This window comes from Calypte anna, chromosome 3, assembly GCF_003957555.1.
Source record: "Calypte anna isolate BGI_N300 chromosome 3, bCalAnn1_v1.p, whole genome shotgun sequence".
NCBI lineage: Eukaryota > Metazoa > Chordata > Aves > Apodiformes > Trochilidae > Calypte > Calypte anna.
This window is the reverse complement of record NC_044246.1, coordinates 84,652,716-84,673,181: the sequence shown is the minus strand read 5'-3', so window position 1 is coordinate 84,673,181 and position 20,466 is coordinate 84,652,716. Positions and strand designations below refer to the sequence as shown.

The 20,466-nt window shown below is 36.4% G+C and overlaps 1 protein-coding gene across 4 annotated transcripts in view; it reads left to right on the top strand.

Moving 5' to 3' along the window:
• The window catches only part of EPHA7 (EPH receptor A7), a 161,315-nt gene that overhangs the window by 122,218 nt on the left and 18,631 nt on the right, over window positions 1–20,466 (top strand). For 2 of the 4 annotated variants that reach the window (XM_030446779.1, XM_008506228.2), the window contains exons 7-14: window positions 842–1,010; window positions 6,662–6,770; window positions 7,457–7,512; window positions 11,765–11,890; window positions 16,129–16,314; window positions 16,915–16,976; window positions 17,955–18,164; window positions 19,224–19,373. In XM_030446779.1, coding sequence (XP_030302639.1) covers window positions 842–1,010; window positions 6,662–6,770; window positions 7,457–7,512; window positions 11,765–11,890; window positions 16,129–16,314; window positions 16,915–16,976; window positions 17,955–18,164; window positions 19,224–19,373 — 1,068 coding nt within the window. Of the gene's footprint in view, window positions 1–841; window positions 1,035–6,661; window positions 6,771–7,456; window positions 7,513–11,764; window positions 11,891–16,128; window positions 16,315–16,914; window positions 16,977–17,954; window positions 18,165–19,223; window positions 19,374–20,466 lie in introns of all 4 variants that reach the window. The other 2 variants (XM_008506227.2, XM_008506226.2) reach the window with 2 other exon arrangements.

The following is a 20,466-nucleotide window of genomic DNA, read 5'->3' as shown; positions in this document are numbered from 1 at the left end:
GACGGGTGGTTAATTCATCTCTTCTGCCCTTCAAATCAGGGTTGTATCTGCCACTGAAAATCAACAGGGCTGCACATATCTGTGCTGAAAGATAATCTGGATCAGTAAATGTGATTAATAAGTAGAGCTTTTTGAATACTGTAATGATCTGTGATACAGCTCTTGTAGTATTTGAAAGTGAGTTATTACTCATCGGGTTTGTAATCTTACAGCTTCCAATTTGGGTGGTGTCATGCTGAGCTGCTTTCTTCATGCCATAGATTCAAAACCTGAGAAAAGAGTAGAAGGCAGGAAAAAAAACCAAAAAACAAACAAAAAAGAAAGAAAGACATTTAAAAAGAAAAAAAAAAAAAGTTAAAACTGCGTTCAGGACCATAGATTTAGGGGCACAATATGGCCAGTTATACACTGGCAGTACTGTATTCTTTAAAAAGTATTGGAAGATAGCAAGAGAAAACATTCTGACTCCGAAAGAACAGATTTCCTTGTCCTTGAACTTTTTAGACCCCAATGATCCCTCTGGAAAGCTGTGGTCAAGCCATTTTCTCATCAAAATTGCACAAAATGTAATCAGAGCCAAGAAGCAATAATTTTCTGTCTTTATGTTTTATGAGTAAAAACATGAGCATCCCATTTGAATTTTATGTTACACTTAGAGCTCCTCATTGCACTGACAGTGTTTGGTAATATTCCACAGAGTATGTTTATTTTTTATGTTGGGAAAAAAAAGTATTCAACAAATTGAAATAAGCTACCCTGGCTGGCTGTCAGTTGCTGATGTGCAACCATGATAAAATTTGACCTGTAAATGTCATTTAATCTTTTGTCTTATTGTTTCCAGGATCAAAGGGAAAGGACCTATTCAACAGTGAAAACGAAATCCACTTCAGCTTCTATTAATAACCTAAAGCCAGGAACAGTGTATGTTTTCCAGATCCGTGCTTTTACTGCTGCTGGTTATGGAAATTACAGCCCCAGGCTCGATGTTGCTACACTAGAAGAAGCCACAGGTAAACAATCAGATTTATATGAATGTAACACTTTCACGAGAATCAGTAAGTAAAGCAAGAAAGGAAAGTGTCATAGACAATATTAATAAACCAGAAAAAACATTCCGTGCAAAGATAGATCTTTTGCATTGTGTTTTGAAAGAGTAGCTTCAATTTGCTGGTTCACCATGGAACTAAAATTTACACTCTTGATATTAGCCAGATTTTTAACATATCAGGTTCTTCTCTTCTGACCATTTTAACATAAAGAAAAAAATTTCCACTCCAATATATATTTCTTGTCCCCAACAAAAGAAATGTGTAGTAATAAATAACTGCACTACATTCCTCTGTAACTAGGTAGAGGAAAGAAGAGGAGTTTTCAGCCCAAAAAGGCACCTGCAGGTCATTTTTCCCCTATTTTATTTCCTGAACCCTTGTAGGGTTTTTTATATGTATTTGTGTCTTGTTTGAGCTGCAAGTCCAACCTTCCTGCCTTTCGAGTTCATTGGCAAGTTTCTACTTGGTTTAATAAAGAAACAGAAGTCTCAAAATACCAGTTTTTTTAAAGCTCATGTAGTAAGTTGTAAGCTCTATAAAGAAAAAAAAAACACTCCAAAACCCTCTTAATGGAAAGCATAAAGCTGAAGTACAAACTCTGTACAGTACACGTCAGACCCTGGCTGTTACATCTCAGCAGGGGAAAGCATTCTGGGAGAGCTTTCACTTTCCTTGATGCTGAAAATTATCATGTGCCCTTATTTGTCTAAAAATCACACAACTTTTTTACCCACAAATCAGGTAGGTATGTGCACGCATGCTTAGAGAAAATTTTCCACATTTTGAGTCTTCCGAATGAAACTTTTCCATCACTGAGACCTGGCAGCAGTGAACCCATTCACTGCCTACATCCCTGGCAGCTTCACAGCTCTTTTGCAGATCCAAATTAGGTTACTCTCTTTTGGGTCATTTGCTTCAGGTCGACATGCCTGACAGCAGGTCAGCCAGATTTGGATCTAAGTACACATAACCTACAGGCTCAAGAGGCACAGATGCCAGCTCTGCTCTCTGCACTTTATCCAGCATATCTAAGGTGTGGACACACACTATTGCATTTTATTAATTGCAGACCAGTGTCACCTGAACAATTTGTAGGTATTCTTCAAACACAGCCATTAGGTCTTGATACCATCTCAGTTCCACATAGAACATGAGAACTGTCAATACTTAATAATACCACATTTCTAATACCTGTAATTGAAATACCAATTATCACAGTGGCATAGTAACTGTTACTACTAATTTCATTACCTTTGTGTCTGCTAGAATGCTTTCCATCCATGGAGTTCTGCTTTAGGAAGAGTCAGTAGCAGAACACACATTTTGCAGAATGGGAATCTGAGGTACAGCCAGAAGTAATTTCTTATTTTGAGTAGATTTTTGGAAAACAAATTAAAAGTCTGTCAAAATCTGTCATAATTTTTTGCAAATTATCTGATTTATTGTCCACAGTAGTTTAAAATTAGTAGACTGAAATATTTCCCCAACATTTCCTTAATTACCTGAATATTTTTAATGTACTGAATGCAACCATACTGGTACACACTAAAATTAGCAACGATCATTTTAGAGATAAACAATCTTGACTGGAGTTTGGAGAACATCTGAAAGATTAGGAAATCATGGAATAAATGCATCACTGACCATGCTCGTGTACTATTTTTCTGACCAAGGTGATGAAAAATTGCATCCTAACCAGTGACATACTTGGCTAGTATGCACAGCAGATTTTTCTCTTGTCACAGGATAGAATTTTTTTTTTTTTTGACATCCCATGTAAAATGTCCTCTGCTGTTATTAAAGAAAAATTTTAAAGAGGCTTATTTTCCATTATTTTGAGAGATATCTTGACATTATAGAATTTAATTCCCATTAAGGATAAACATCCTCAATTTTCTGCATATGGTTTTCAGAAATAACTATCATATTGGTAAAAAGGTAGTAAATTCCATTTAGTTATTCCAGAATTTTTTTATACAAAACTATTTGTTCTCATATTTTAAATATACTTTTATCAGAACTTGCAGGCTAATCAAAGTAGTCCTTTGCTAACATTTTAAAGGAGGACCTGCACTCTCGTTTATAGGAAATATGCCTCAAATAAAGTACTGTGCAGGTGTACAGATGAGCAGTAAACCAATGTTATGCTACAAGTTAAGGGGCATTGCCTTCTCAAGACTCCAACAGATTTCTGAATGCAGCTTTTTAACATGTCAGACTATCAGGGTGCACTGGGTGCCATCATCCAGATCACTTCTGAAGATATCAAAGAGCTCTGGGCCCGAAATCAATGCCTGTGGTACCCCACCTGTGACAGGTTGACAGTTTGAAAAGGAGCTATTTGCCACCACTCTGTGAGTGGGGCTGTCAGCTATTTCCCCACCCAGGACATGGACCATTTTTCTACATTGTTAAAAATCAGTTTCTCTAGCAGTAGGCTGTGGGGAACCATGCTGAAAGCCTTGGAGAAGTTCAGGTAGACAATACCCACTGTTCCCACATCAACTGAGCAGGTTACTTTGTTGTAGAAGGCTATCAGGCTTGCAAAGCACAATTTGCCCTTGGTGAATCTGTGCTGACTTTTCCCAATCATGTGCTTCACAGGACTTGTGACAGGCCCAGGAGGATTCATACCATAACTTTCTCAGGGACTAAAGTAAGACTGACAGGCATATAATGTCCTGGATCCTCCTTTAAGTCATTCTTAGATGGAGCTGACAGCTTGTAATGGGCTTTGTATTGTGCTCCAACTTATAAACTGTGATAGAAACTGCATGACTACTTTTCAGTATTTGAGGAACTTTATCCCTTATTTTAATATAATATGATATGTAAAATATGTGTAGTTTATACCTGTATTTGCACATATTGTATATGTTGGGCATTGCATACATATTTCTGCTAAAGTTTCAAATTTATGAAGAAAAAAATCTTTATAGAAAAATAGCATATTTCTATTCTACACTGTGTTTCCCACAGAGCAAAGTACTTTTTCATTGAAATCATTGCTCATTTTTAGAGACACAAGGCCCTCAGGAAGAAAATATAGGTCCATAGCATATCCCTTAAGTAGTAATTTTATCTTTTGTTTCACTGAAGTATTTAAAATTATATTAAACTACTTGTAGCCAGTGGATCAAGAGATGATCGTGTGGTTTTTGTAGCTGAAGCAGTCTCCCATGAGTTAGAGTTCTCAGTGTTAAAGTAAAAGGATTCAGCACAACCTAGCATGAAGACCAATTTTCCCTTTTGCCATGAATAGATTTAAATCAAGGACGCATTAAGTAATAAGCAGATGTAAAATTTATTCCTTATGTCTGAAATGACACTACCACAAAATTTTATAAGGCACAAAGAGTAATATTTAAGAAAGTAGTATCTGACCTACATGAAACCAAGTTACCAGTATAACTTTCATAATGAACCTCATCAGGAATTCTTTTCTACAAATCATACATTTCAGGTTGCTTGCATGAGAAAATGTCACTGAAGGAGCAGCAAAGCTTTTACTGCTGATCTCCTGTTTTAAATGATCCAGTGTTCAGACAGCCATTCCCCCACCCCTTCAGCTATATCCTTAAAAGACAATTTTAAGTGGTTTAAATTAAGCATCATTCATGTGCAAATATGCAAATATCATAGCACTGGATTAGTTATCACCTGTAGCTGATTGCCCAACTACCAGGTCCCTGTCTCACCCTCTGACTCTGAACACAGCTTAATCAGAGAAGAGGGCAGACTTCCAAGCCCTTTTCACAGCTTCCCTGCCATCACCACTGCAGTAGCGCCAGTGATAGGGAACCATGAAATCCCCTGATCAGCACCCCAAAATCATTCTGCTTCTCCCACACCACAGCAATCATTCCAGAAGCTACATTCTCATTCACCCTTACCCTGACTGACTTCATCAAACAGAAGGGGAAGCAGCACAGAGAACATCTTCAACCTGCTTCCAGAATGTGGCAGTACCCAAAATCTGTGAGGCAGTCATACAGAGCAACATGCTCACATGTGTCAACCTATGTGCACTTAACTTGGCTGCTAGATTAGGTGTCAGGCTGGGATGGGTATTTTTGCAAACTCTGTTAGATTGGTGTGGCCATGAGATAGTGGGCACTGATTTCCTAAAAGTTACACAGATGTGATATATGCTGGCCTGCAGTAGAATCCTTCTGACTTGGGTATAGCAGAAAGTTATAGCTACTGACAAATAAGCAGTTGTTCTTTTCAAAGACCAATACAAATAATGAGATCTTCCTTTCCTGAATTAGGTACAACATAGAAAAATGACAGTTTCTTCAGGAAATTAAACTTGAGGGAGAGGAAAGAACATTTCTCCTCAATACATGTTATTCCATATCTGTGTAGAATAGCAAGAGATTTGTTATTTTGGGGGGAACTAACTGGTACAGGTCACTGAAAAATAAATCATGGTGATTGGCTTACTTCTCCCAAGACAGAGCAATGAAATTTGCTGTTGTTTGTTTCTATGGGAACCTCTGAAGTCTGCAACTGGAACCTGATTCTGTGGAATTCATAAAATCTTCATGTAGACATTGCTGATAAGTTACCACTACCTGCAGTCAAGCCAAACACATTAACATAGCATCTACAATTTAGTTAATCAGCTATCAGTTGGGTTTTCTTTTTTTTTTTTTTTTCCTCTTTTATCTCTTTGCTGCTTCCAGATGACTCACATTTTCACAGTCCCTTGCTCAGCAGTACTGCCTGATGTCTCTTCCTTTATTCTCAGTCTCTTGGGCTGGATCCTCACTGTTACAAACCAGAGAGTTGCATAGAGCTGTACTCATTTAATGCAACCGAGTATAGAGCCACTCTCATTAGATGTCGGTCAAGCAATGTATTTAACAAACCTTGAGGTTTCTCAGGCTAAATATTTACACCCTCGGTGTACATTAATGTGATGTGAATACATTTGCATATATTAATAGCATTGTCATATCTGAATAAAAAGAGCAATAACGTGTGGATATTTTAGCATGTAAATTCTCTGAAGCATGGGAAATTCCATTTTGTATAACTGGAAGCACCTTTTTGTTGCTAACAGAAACAAATTATATGTAATAATAGCAATTCACAATGATTAATAGCAGTAAGATATGGAAATATGCTAACTAGGAAATTTGTGCTAATAGATAGTGTTTCATCTCAAACATTGTTACAGTTAAAACACTATATCAACCAGTTCTAGGGGGAGAGGCTAGGAGCACTCTCTTCAGGGATTCTTCTCGTACTGTCCTTTCTTTCAGGAATACCCAGGTCTTCCCTTTTGGCAAAGAGTCAACCACTGAGCAAACCAGAAGGAAGTGCAGCCATAGGAGGGAGTGGAAGTGGCCAACACTGGCTTTTGGCTAATGGCTGTACCACGTTAACCATGCTGATTCCAGCACAGCTCCTTTTTATACCCTGTAGGCAAGCATGACCTCATTCAGCATTTTGATGAATTTCTGATGGAGGCCCTTCTTTAGACTAGCTTTATCATCTTATATTGAAAGATAAACAGTCTGCAATTCATGAAGGTTTATGTAATTTTTTAACTGGCTTTGTAAGAAATATTATTAATCTAATCTCTGGTTGTGCTCTGTTTTCAGCTACGGCTGTTTCCAGTGAACAGAATCCTGTTATTATCATAGCTGTGGTTGCTGTGGCAGGAACCATCATTCTGGTCTTCATGGTGTTTGGATTCATCATTGGTCGAAGGTATTGCACCTTGCCTAGGCATAAGCACATCTAACCCTATTCTTGTGAACTCCTGTGGCATAGTCTAACTTGGGATGGTAATTTTCAAAACTGAAATGGAAGTCATTTTTATTGAGGACAATTTTCATTTAAATGTCTTTATCAATTATATAGTTTGGTCTCCTGCTTTGGCAAGACACAAAAATCAAGATGTTCCTTTTGTCCTATGTAAATGTGCTGTAAAAGAAACCCCTAGCAGGTTCTTTACCTGTAGTCCTCAAAGTCCCTCTTTCTGTTCAGTTTTCTCACGTGGAGAAGTCTGACACTTTATCTGATCAGTCTTTAAATGACTTTACAAGAAAGAGAGGCACAGCAGTAAGTTTAAGAATACTTTCATGTAAAACTGTGTTCTACTTTCAAGTTCTTTAATCCTCTGTTTTATCTGTGGAAACTTTTCAGCAGAACTAGAATTTTCTCTTTAGGACCTGTCCCAACTGGTATTTGATAAAAAAACCCTTTTGATTGGATCTGCTCATGATTTATTTAAAACTCTGCTGTCAGGAGAATTATAGCTGGAACTTTCAAAGGGTCTACAGGAGTTAGGTGTTCAGTGCCTGAAAACCACAGCCTGTGAAGCTGGTATTTTCAGGACTTCAGATGTGAGGCAGTGTCATGATTTACCAGTAAAACTGGTGTCTTTTTTTCAGGCATTGTGGCTATAGCAAAGCTGATCAAGAAGGGGATGAAGAACTTTATTTTCATTGTAAGTGTTTTGCTTTATTTTTTTCCCTCTTCTAAAATTTCCTAGCTGCATTAGTGTAGACAATACTAAAATAAGCCCACTTCATATAAGGCAAAGCCATAAGAAATTTATACTTTTTCAGTGTTTACCTTTCCACTTGCAATCTACAAAAAATTTTTGACCTACACATAAGGAATGCAATTTAAAGTTTACATTGCTCACATGGATGGTTTTATTTCCACACACATGTATGATATACTGTTGTTTTCATTATGATTGTTTTTATTTGGTTGCTTTGAATACATGCTTCACACCTTCCTAATGAACCCTCTGAGGTGCAGTATTTGAGGGACCTTTGGCCAAGTGACTATATGATCTTTACCTCAGGCAAACCAGATTAGGAAGGCATGCGTCACTGCATCACCCTAGCAACAAAACTCTTCTGCTCAGAAGCTGTCTTCTGCTACTGTGAATACTGTGAATATTCTGAATACTGTACCATCAATATTTCCAAAACATAACATCCTCAAAAATAGAATATTCAATATGAAAAGGAAGGTCAGCTACTTCATTGCATTTCTCTGTTTAGAATCACTTGCCTAGTGAAGAACAGAACCTAGAGCCTGTCCCTAAAATCACAGCTCCCTTCTGAACGTATACTAAAATCCTGGTAAAATTAAATAAAACCTATCTTTCTTCATTTAGTGGCAAGTGAAATTGAAGGGGAGAGGAAAGCTTATGCAACAATAGTTTCAGTTTTATGAAAATATTTTTTTAAAAGCTTTCTTATTTTAATCCATTCCCATTTCAGTTGTAACATAATTTTGACAAGAGAAATTAAAAATATTTTAATTTTTTTAGAATCACTTATTCACTCAGGAATTATAGCAAAACTACAATGCAAAATTATTTTAAGCATCCAAAAATTGCAGAAATGCATACTTAAATGAAATTGAATGCAATTTCTGATACTGGACAATGCTTGAGTTTTCAGACCTCTCCCATACTTGGTAACTCACATCAGCAGGACTTGCCATTTAGTTACACAATTTTGTATGTAGCCTTTATATTCTAGGAATATTTGCAGCTATATCTTAAATCCAACATTCTTATATTTTTTCAAAAAACAATATGGTTTATTTTATATATATTAAAATCATCATAATTTATGTAACTCTGGGAATGAAGTAGCCAGCAGTCACAAATTTGTAGCATCTTCTCAATGCACACTTCTTTAAACAAGTAGTTCTAGTGAAAGCTCCACTCAAAATCACATCAAGGTTTTTTTTTCACCTTCCTGCCCTGAAAAATCAGATCAGCTAAAATTTGTTCACACTCCCTGAGTTTGGATGTGTTGCTTCCTAAATAATAGAATCATAGAATTGTTTTGGTTGGAGAAGACCTTTGAGATCACCAAGCCAAATCCTTAGCCTTGCACTGTCAACTCCACCACAAAATCATGTCCCTAAGTGCCACCTATAAAATTCTTTTAAATACCTTCAGGGATGGTAGCTCAATCACTTCCCTGGACAGCCTGTTTCAATGCTTGACAACCCTTTCAGTGAAGACATTTTTCCTAATATCCATTATAAATCTCCCCTGGTACAACCTGGGGCTATTTCCTCTTGTTCTATTGCTTTTTACCTGGGAGAGGAGACCAGTGCGTACTAAACCAAGGAGTGACATAAATGCATCTTTAGTCAATCAGTTCATAACCTCCACAAGAAAGGTGGAAACTAATAATGGAATAAGAATTATTTATCATGCACTTTGCAGTACAGATGATTGTTAAGAATTCATCAAAAATCTCTTACTTAAATGTCACCATTTGAGGAGTGATGGATTTGAAATTTGCCTCTGTTAGATGTATTATAATCTTCTCAATTCTTTTCAGAACAGCTACTGCTTTCACTTTTTAACATCCCCATTATGTCCTTGAAGGAAAAGATCAATTATGTATTCTTGTATGTCAGTATATAAACAAAAGGAATATGCTAACTAAATAATTCCTTTTCTCGTCTCCATTATCAGTGGCATTTTTTTGATTCAGTGAAAGTGTAAATGAATTAATATGAAAGCTGCTACTTAATAATATTTGATCCAGAAATAGACTTTAGAAGTGTTCATTTCCTTCAGTTTAGTTTCAAGAAATCTGGCTACCCAGCAAATCGGTCTGAACAGTTATCATGCACAGTCTTTTTGTAAATCATAACACCAAATATAAGTCACTTTTTGCCCAGCTGTTTTTTCATGATCTATAGATTAAAGATTTAACATTTGATTGTATTTGATAACCATGTACAGAATGAGACAGAACCTATTGCTGTGGTGCACCAGCTTAGTCATAAAGCAGGGAACACCACTTTGGTGTTCTTCTTTCTCCTTAATACCTAGACAACTTTATTCTGTGCCGAGCTACAGGATTTTCAAAAATCTAACTTAAACCAAACACTTAATTAACACCAAAATTTACCAATTTTTAACCAATTTTTTAAAAACAGACTTTATATCACTGTATTTAATTGACTATCATATATTTCATTTCAGTCCTCTTCAACTCTCTGTGACCTGAAGTGCTAAACTTCAAGATAGAAGTACAATGGAGGAGTTTAGTCAAGCAATTCAGATTTATATTTGGTTTCCTCCTACCAGTTTCTTCTAACAATGTCTTCAAATTCAGGCCAGCATTATTTCATGTTGGTATGCCAGAATAGCCTTGGCCTGTCAAAATGCTTTATGACAGCCTGAATAAAGAACCACCAGAGGCCCACTTGAGATTCACAAGGTTACATCCAATCTAGGCCCCTTATCACAAACACAAGAGGATAGCTCCTTCTCTATCTCCCTGTCTGAAAGCACTGTTATAGGGAGTTAACTTACCTTTTTCCTCCAATTCCATCTAACAATCTTTTGGTTATAAGAAAAAGCTATTTATTATTTTTAAAAACTCTAACATTATCGATACAATTGAAAGAACATCTATTTAAATGCATAATTAATATGCAGATAATAACATCTGGGCAACAGTTCAATTTCTATGGATGCAGATTCATTAGATTTCTCAAAAAAAATTATCTAGCTTTCTCTACCTTATGGTGATTTATGGTATTTTTGGTCACTAATACCATCTGAAACAAAAATACACATGATTACTTAGATATTTTTCAATATGTTTTCAATTTTAAAATATTTTTTTACTATTTAAAAGGTTAAAAAGCAACCATAAATTATTTAGTTTATGTATTGACTTCTGATCCTATTGCTGTGTATGAGTATATCAATTATCAGAGGAACATTCTTGCATTTTAATACTGAGTTTTAATTCACTGATTTAATTAAAGCTCAGGAATGTAATCCTTGTGAGCCAAATTTATTTCATTAAAAAAAGCTTGATTAATAGAATCCCAAGGTTGTTCTACTTTCACCAGAAGAGCAAAAAATAATTTTCCTGGATCATCAGCATCAAACTAAGGGAAAAAAACTACCTGCTGGCTGGGGTGCTACAGTATTTGAGTTGCCCTAAGTGCTATGCTGGAGAAAGAGGGAGCAAAAACCAAATTGCTGTATATTACTCGCTTAGGTGTTTGAAAGAGGGAATAATTGGGCCACAGAGCCCACTACCCCTTCCTATGCCTTTACAAGTCTACTATAAGTGTTACCCATGTTCATATTCTAGTGCAAGAAACAGACCTAAGGATATAAATTGTTACTGCTGTGAATAGTTTAGCTTGAATGCTGCCACAGTCTGCAAGTAATATTATATTCAGTAGATTAAGCAAATTGAAGTAAAGGGAAGAGCCTTTCAAATCTCATTAGACGACTGAGGTAACATAAAGAAATGCTGTTTACACAACCTAGGAAGAGGGGATAAGCTGTCCTTACACAGAAAAGAAAGTTTCACCTCCTCTGCTGTTTTTATACTAATTCTGGTTTGGGTTTTTTTGCTTTGTTTTTTTTTGTTTGGGTTTTTTTTTTTTTTTTTTGGCTCACACTCAACCCTTGCATTTTATTCCGTTGAGGTGTTTAATATTTATTACCTCTTTCACTTCAAGGTGGAGATGGAGATGCTAATGTTAGTCATTTTTAGAGATGGGGTTGTGTACTTGTGTCAGCATGCTTAAAACTGAAGTTGCCTCTCGGAGCGGCTGTGATTCAGGCAGTGTGGAAGCAGGTTCACTCTTCCAAGGAGCACTCTGCATAATGAAATTCCTGGGCTGACTGCACAATAAGTGCCTTTGCTTCATCACAGTCATGCTTTCTTACATCATTACAGTTAAATTTCCAGGCACCAAAACCTACATTGACCCTGAAACCTACGAGGACCCAAATAGAGCTGTCCATCAATTCGCCAAGGAGCTAGATGCCTCTTGTATTAAAATTGAGCGTGTGATTGGTGCAGGTAAGGCTGCTGTGGCTTCCTGATTCAACTGTTCCATTTAGCTGGGATCGAAACTCATACATCATAATGACAGGCAAATAATTATACCTCAAGTACAGAAGAACTTTTTGCATTTGCCAGAGTGGTTAAGAGCAATGAAGCTGCACTTGCTTCAAAAATGTAAAATTTCGGGGGGGGGGGCTGGCAGGGGGATCGAGACAGGTGATGACGACACCAACAAGAAATAAATAAATAAGCAAATGAAGAGTCTTGCTTGACATTGAAAGCTTGTGGGTTTCTAATTCTGCATCTGCTCTTAAAATGTAATTCGGGGTAGAGGCAGTTTTGCTGTTTATATTTACTGTCAGAGAACAGGTATTAGGCATGAGTGCAAATTCTGATTATTCTCCTTTTGCAAGAGGATTTTTATCTCAAAATTTTTTGTTCACGTGAGTAAGGAACATCGGCTGCAGCACCAAATCTTACATAGAGACTAGGAAGGTCTTGTTCCTACATAACAAAATCTTGCCTAAAGCTGTTTTTTGTTCTAACATTTTTCTTTTTGATATTTTATGAATACAAAAAGTTATTGTTTAACTTCTCATGACTGACTGTAATTGAACCAGTATTACATTTCTTTTCTTCCTCTTGAACTGTCTACCACCTACTTAAACCATGGTGTTCATGCTCTAAAAAGGCAGTTTCATTTGTTTGCATTAATAAGATATGTGACTATTTTATTGCACTACTCCATATAGTGAAATTAAGTTTCTGTGGGTAAGAAAAATATCAAATACTTTGGATTCCTGGAGGAAATGTACTTTTGCTTTCTTGTTTTATAAAAGTATTAGTAGAATACTTTTAAAATCACCCTGTAGTTTTGAATGCACTGTAAATCACATACTGTGGTATTATTGAAAAGCGAAGAAGAAATATCTCTAAATAAGCTGGTTTACCTTTAAAAAACTCTTTACAGTTAGAATTCACAATGTATCTTTAAAATAACCTCACTCATGTTGAATCATGTCTTAATCAAGGAGTAGTACTGTTGAAATTAACAACACTGCTGAGCAAATTATACCTTCATGAGTAAGAGCATAAGAATCCAGCCCTTTCTAACTAGTTGCTTTTTTAGTGCTAGAAAGGCAGCATCTGTTCTACTAAATACACAGTATACAAGATTTGGATTCAAGATTAGCATAGAAAAATTAATGAGCTTTATCTTCTGCTTTGAGTTAAAAAACTATCAGCATAGCAACAGCACAGATATATTCTTTTGGACTCTTCCTTTGCCTTCTGAACAAAAGTCTGGAAACTCTTCAGTTGCAAGGGGGATACAGCTTAAAACATCTTTTCACTGTTATGACAGAGTAATTCCAAAATGTTAATTTTGTTGACTGCATATTAATTTATTCTTGATTTTAATGAGTGTAACTAATAGCTAGAAACTAACGTGTGTCAGTAGTCATTCTGAAGAAAGTTAATTGGAAATGCTATGGTGAAAGCATATTGTGTATGGGGTTTAGCTATGGCTTTAACCTGTTGATGTAGGTAGCAAAGAAGAGTGAAATGAAATGCAGTCCAGAAACAACAGAACGTTAAAGACCCAAAGATGCAGCTGAAACTCATACATCAAAGAAGAATGTAAAATTTGTACTGGTGACAGCACCAGAAAAGCCAATTATGAGTCTCAATATGCATCAGCAATGCCAGCCACATCAAATACTGAGTGGTGCTATGTCTCTCTCTCAGACAAACAGGGTGCAAGTACGCTTGTGCTCAATTTGTATGAGGGATATGGGCTTTCCTTGCCAACATTTTCATTACCATCCTGCTGTGGCCACCTGTCAGACACAGAATATGGTGTTCACTACGTTGAGTTCTGGTTCATACCACACATCCTTTGTTTCAGCCTCTTTCTTGTCGACGTGCTGAGCTAGTGGCTCTGCATCTGTGCAGTATTCCCACTCTTGTTGACATATTTTCTGTATCCTTTCTGGGCATCATTTCAGCTGAATAGACTATTTTCTTGGGAATAAAAGTTCATTGGCTAGCATCCTGGCCTGAGATGGATAACATACAAGTTCAAGTTTTCGGTTTGCCTGAGAATGAGTGATCTGCTTTTGGAAATCAAGAAAAATTATATCACAGAGAGCTGGAAAGGACTTAAGCCTTAGTATCTCCTGTGCCAAGTATCCTAATTACCTGGCTCTGAATTATCATGTACACACACACTTATATTCATGTCTTGTTTTCAGCATGGGAAAAAAAAAAAAAAGTTGGAGGGTACTGCTAGAGAAAATTTCTATCCTTTTATAAGTTCTTGTGGGTAGGAGCTGCAAGTGAGGTGAGTGGTGTATTTGTTAATAGTCATCCATACTGCTAATGAAGTGCAGGAGGGAGGCTAAGGAAGCATGCTAAGGGCATGAGCAGCAAGTTGTTGCATATGTAAGAGCCATGCCTCTTGGTATTCATAGCTATAAGGTGGATATTCAGACCATGACACCAGTATCCAAGGATGGCTGAGGCTAAAAACAGGCAGCAACAGTTTTACTCTCTCTGGCCAGTTAGCTCAGGTACAGCATGGTGCTAACAAAGGTGTGTGGAGTTGATTTTCACTAACCTGAATTCAGCTAGTGTAGAACAGAAAGAGTAATTTGATTCTCTATGCAGTCATCTCCTATGAGATTCATAAAACCAGCCATGCTTGGTGGAGATTTGCCTAAACGAGTTGGTAGAAAATAGTAAGGTTTGGCGAAAGATCTGCACTTCTGGTTGAAGAATGGTGAAGCTGAGGCCTTTTTACTTCTCTCAGCTCTGATGTTGGGAGTGACAGGAAAACAGCAGGGTTGGAATAGTGGCGGTGTCCTAAACGGAATTTATCCATTACAAGACTTCAGCAACTACCTCTTCGGGCATTCAACATCTGTCTCTTACAGGCAAATGCCTCTCTACACTGACAGATGCCTTGCCAGTGTGTATGTGCCTTTAAGTCCTAATCCCACCAGGTGCCTCAGGACTTCAGCCTATGTCCCAGAGGGATTCTCTGATCAAAGTCTCTGTGTTTGTCTTTCCTAATTCAATCATTTCTTTTCAGCCCTCACCTTATAACATGTCTTGGATATAGGTGTGTCTGCATACTTGTGTGTACTCAATAGCTTAACATTAAGGCACTCCATAGGTATGCAGGAGATAAATTTCTGACTTGCATTGTTTCAGGGGAGGGAGTTGGATCTATATCTCCTATACTCCAGATAAATTTGCACAATATCAGATTAGTAAATATTTTTGTGATTACTCTTTCTCTTTTTAAAGAGATGTTCCTCTTTATTCAGTATAAGATATATTACAGTCCTTTTCAGCTATCCCAAGGGATTTTTCTTCCTGACTGTGGAATAAGGGATCTCTCTCTCTTTTGCTGACACAGCTGTGAGGCAAGGGATGACCCTTTCCCTGTCTCCATAATAGTGTCACTCACCTTCATGTCTCATGCTTCCATGCTCTTTCCTGTCCAATGGAATCCACCTACTTGTCTGCCTAATTATGGTTAGTTAGCCTCTTTTTTTTTTTTTTTTTTTTTTAATATTCTTGCTGGCTCTTTGACCATTTTATTCACATGCTTTTTCAAGTTCCAGTTGTTGCTTAGTTTAGAAGCATTTTACAAACTTCCAGTATTTTCTTGTATTTGTTTAATGTAACAAAATATTTTAAGTCACACCTTTCATTTCATAATCTGCAAAGTAAATTATCCTGCTTGAAGGTAATAATGTAGTGCTTCATTTAACACCATAACAATGTTAAATTAAAAGCAGCTTTGAAAGATCTGCCTTTCGAAAAAGAAAAAAATACAACAAAACCCCTATCAAATCTAAAGATAGCAAAGAGACCATGTAGAACAGAAAGACATTTTCACTTAGAAATGGCATTAAAATTTCTGTAATAATATTTTCTTATCAAAGCCAATTCATTTTTACTTCCTATTAAAAAAAAAAAAAAAGAACAATTACTAACAAGTCTTTTAAAATATTAAAATAATAGTTTTGTAGATAGGCTTAACATGGTATTTGCTCCATAAGGTACTCAGTCAGCAATTCATTTAAAGCACGTGCCTGCCTGTGTGTTCCTAGGGAATCCATTCCAAACATGAATGTTCACTTGTAAAATGTAAACACACACTTAGGTGCCTAGTTGAATCAAGATATAGGAAGAGTATTGCTATTTTAGTTGGAGTAATTCAGCATTGATCTACTTCATTGTAGGAGAATTTGGTGAAGTGTGCAGTGGGCGTCTAAAACTTCCTGGGAAGAGAGATGTTGCGGTAGCGATAAAAACGCTGAAAGTTGGCTACACTGAAAAGCAAAGGAGAGATTTCCTGTGTGAAGCAAGCATCATGGGACAATTTGACCACCCCAATGTTGTTCACTTGGAAGGAGTCGTTACAAGAGGTAATCAACACTTCTGTCTGTCAGTCAAAGAGCAGCATAATGTCAGAAATTGTTTTAGCTTATATATGGTCAAAGATTCAGATTATAAATAGGCCTCATACTCCTAATGCATTTTCTCATGTTGTGTAACTAACTAAAACAATACTTGCTTTATGCTACAACCTGAGGAAAAGATTTAAGATTCATGCATGATTAAAAGATAGAGTACTTTGAAATACATTCTTTTTCTAGTTTCATTTAGCCTCAAAGACCATGCAGAGAGATAAGGTTTCTTGTGTCCTTTTGTATTATCTGAAGTGTCATTATTCCAGAGTCCTGTTCACACAGCAGGAATTAGGAGAACACACTGACACTTTGATTTGTATGGTTTAATTTTAAGAATCGTGACCATGTTCCATGTAGACATTTAAGAACTTGTTAGAGTTCAGTAACAATGCTGGAGGCATCAGAAATATTCGTTGTCTCAATGATACAATGCCTCAAAGGAATAACATGTTTTAACAAAAAAAAAAAAAAAAAAAAAAAAAAAAAAAAAAAAAAAAAAAAAAAGTCTATACATTTATGTTACAGTTTTTGAAACAAAATCTGTCTTTATTTCAGGGAAACCAGTCATGATTGTAATAGAATACATGGAGAATGGGGCCTTAGATGCATTTCTTAGGGTGAGTACCAAGGTGAAAACATACATAAACATATTTTAAGTGATATATACACATATCTATACTATATATTATTTTTTAAATTGTGGTTTTATACATGTGCATGCATATTTGTATACATGCATGATACTCGTATAATTAAAATGGGTTTGAGACTGAAACAGAGCTTGACAAATACTAGTAGTTCTTTACATTCTTTCAGCAAAACCAGATTAGATATGAGAGGATCAGACAGGATCACATGGGAATATTGTAGTGAACAGAATTTAAGTGATTTAATGTGCCATAGACGTAGTGGGTTTGATTATTGCCATCACCTGAAGATAAAAACACTGAAACCACATCTGCCTTTTGGGAGCAGATTTTTATTTTGTTGGCACAGTTGAAATCAGCGTAGACGAATCCCTAAATGAACTATGCTCATGTTTAAGAGAAGAACAAAGGAAATAGAATGTCAAGTTCATAACAATTTAGTAGTTTTTGAGTGTGTGTTCTGATCCTTTCCAGGTGTACAAGACAGTGTGAGATGGTGTATACATTCTACAGAGAATAGGAAGATTGTCTTTGTTTGATAAACTCCAAGCTATGAATAAAATGATCAGTAGCTGAGGTTCCAAAAGGAGATATTTCTTATTTTCTTGAAACAAATAATAACAATGAGATGAAGAGCACAGAGGCAAACTATAAAGAGCAGTGCATCAGATAATCTCCCTCTTAGAAGAGACTTGATGGGATTTAGCTAGGAATTTATAGTGATTAGCAAGTTGTGTTACTTCTCATACATAAACTACTCACATTTTGTAACTGGATGTACTGTTTTACCTCTGAAGAAAATAAAACTTGTGTTTAAGTGAGTTTCTTTGCCCTGGGATGAATTGCCACAGAGGTAGAAAATTCATAGAAAGCTTAAGTTGTAAAACTAATTCTTATTTCTCTTCTCAGCTATACTAACAAGAATTGCTGCTCCTTTCTTCTCTCCAGAAACATGATGGGCAATTCACAGTCATTCAGCTAGTGGGAATGTTGAGAGGAATTGCTGCTGGAATGAGATATTTGGCCGATATGGGATATGTGCACAGGGACCTTGCAGCACGCAATATTCTTGTCAACAGCAACCTTGTTTGTAAAGTGTCAGACTTTGGCCTTTCCAGAGTTATAGAAGATGATCCAGAGGCTGTCTACACTACTACCGTAAGAGAAATCAACGGGGCTTAGTAGTTTTGAGATGTGGTTATGACAATTAAACATATCTTCTAGAGAGTGAAAATAAGAGACCCACATTAATGACTCAAGATCTGTAAACCAATCAGAAGGAAAAGAGCGTCTGCAGAAAGTTAGGGATTCATATGTTTGTAAGAACGTATGTTTTATTTGGTAAATTTCTTATAATTTGGCATAGTATCCTCATTATTCCCTTCCTCATGATCTTCTGTTTGAACAAATACAGAAGTTTTAAACATAAAAATTTTAATAATCTCATTTACTGTGAGTCAATTAAAATATTTGTAGGCTATTATTTTTTTTTCAGAGGAGATTTTGTCTCACCAAAATGTTGACTAGCTTGAGGCTAGACTGTGACAAAGCTCACCTCCTGCATTTTCCCTTCCTTTTGGGTGGGACAGTTTTCTTAAATAAGCATTCATCAGGCATACTATGCTCTTTATTCTTTTGCTGAGCCAACTCTGCTTTCACACCCATGGGACCTCAGTGTACCTACTTTCTCATGCTGAGGGAAGGAGGGGCCCCTGGAATCTGCTCCAACAGGCGCAAGGATTCAGGAAACCGCTCTGGTGTTCACAGCTGTCACTCCTACTGCTGGGCTCTGACTGGGATCCTGGTTTGCAAATATCAGACCAAGATTTCAGAGAAGCCATATAACAATTCAACAGGATTTATATGCACAGGGTGAGATTCCCCTCATGTAGCTTCAGCCAGCCTGGAATTAAATGACTAGTGTAAATCAGACATCTAAGCAGCCCCTTAAAATCCATGGAGAGAGAAGCTCTTCCAGACAAATGCAACCAGCTTAGCTTTAACAGGTGTCTAAGTGTTTTAAGAGCCAAAACTTCCTAACACTCCTTTAAAAATTTTGGAATTGGTCAACTCTGGTAGATGATGTAAGTTCTCCTTTCAGTGTTGATATAAATAATCATAAATACACTCTATGGAAGATGATATGGAAATTTTGTGGAAAGAAGAAAACTTTATTCTTACTTGTTTGGGGTTTTTTCTCTCTTTTTTTTTTTATAGGGTGGAAAGATTCCAGTGAGATGGACGGCTCCAGAGGCCATTCAGTACCGCAAATTTACATCAGCCAGTGATGTGTGGAGTTATGGAATAGTTATGTGGGAAGTGATGTCTTATGGAGAACGCCCTTACTGGGACATGTCAAATCAAGATGTAGGTTATACTTTTTCTGTTTGTGAGCATGTGGTTGCATATTAGAAAAATAGAAAATAGATATTGTAAACACATAAGTGTTTCACTATAGATACATAAAATATTGGTTTAGAAATGAGATTTATCAGAATGCCATAGGATTCTCACAAAATGGAAAAGTTACTGAGCTTTTGCTTTTAACCTAAATCTCTAGATAGTTCATCATGTGAATGTTGTAAGTTCTGTCTCAAGTATGAAGTGAAATTGGATCACCAAAAATAGTAATATATGCTCTTCATTTTATTACACTAAAGGACAGAAATATTTTTTTTCCTCACTAAAAAATAATTCAGAGGTTTCTGAGCTTAGAGCAATCATTTATCAGTTTGAAAAAGTTGTTAAAAATCTGAGTAGCAGTTAGCAACCTACTTTGCCTTTTCAAGTTAATTATGCTGATTTAACTGTACGCTTTTTTGCATAAAGGATGACCCAGACCAACAGGTCAGCAGTAATAGAACAGACAGGGGGTTAATCTTGACTTCTGACAGGAGTATCTCTTAATATAGAAAGTAGAAAGGAAAAATCCCTGCAGGTGAGAAAGATATGAGAAGGAGTCTCATTTAAAGTTTGTCAGGTTGGGGACTTGAATGTTGGGGTTTTTTTATTATTATTATTATTATTTTATTTTTTGATTGAATGATCGACATCAAAGTCAAAGAAAAAAAGATAAAAGTGCAAATGATGAGTCAGTTTGGCACAGTGCAAAGTTGTTAATATTTGACAGGTCTCAGTGTCAAAGATTTCATGGACTGTCAAAATATAGGCAAACAAGTCCTTGGGGCAGAGAAAGAGAAATATTTATATTCCCTTGACACCCGTAGAGTTTCATTTCTTTTGACACCTTCCTTCTGTACTAGATTCAAACATAAAAGAAGTCTGACAGGAATGTAAGATCCCTTAGAGGCAAATCTTACCTATCTTTCAGGGATAAGGAAAACTTTCAAATAGGGGAGAAATTTTGGTATCTTCAAGATTCTTGTTGGATTTCAAAAAGTATTTCCTCTATTGAAACTGGCAATTACGGTACATGACTGAACTTTTTTCATAAAACATA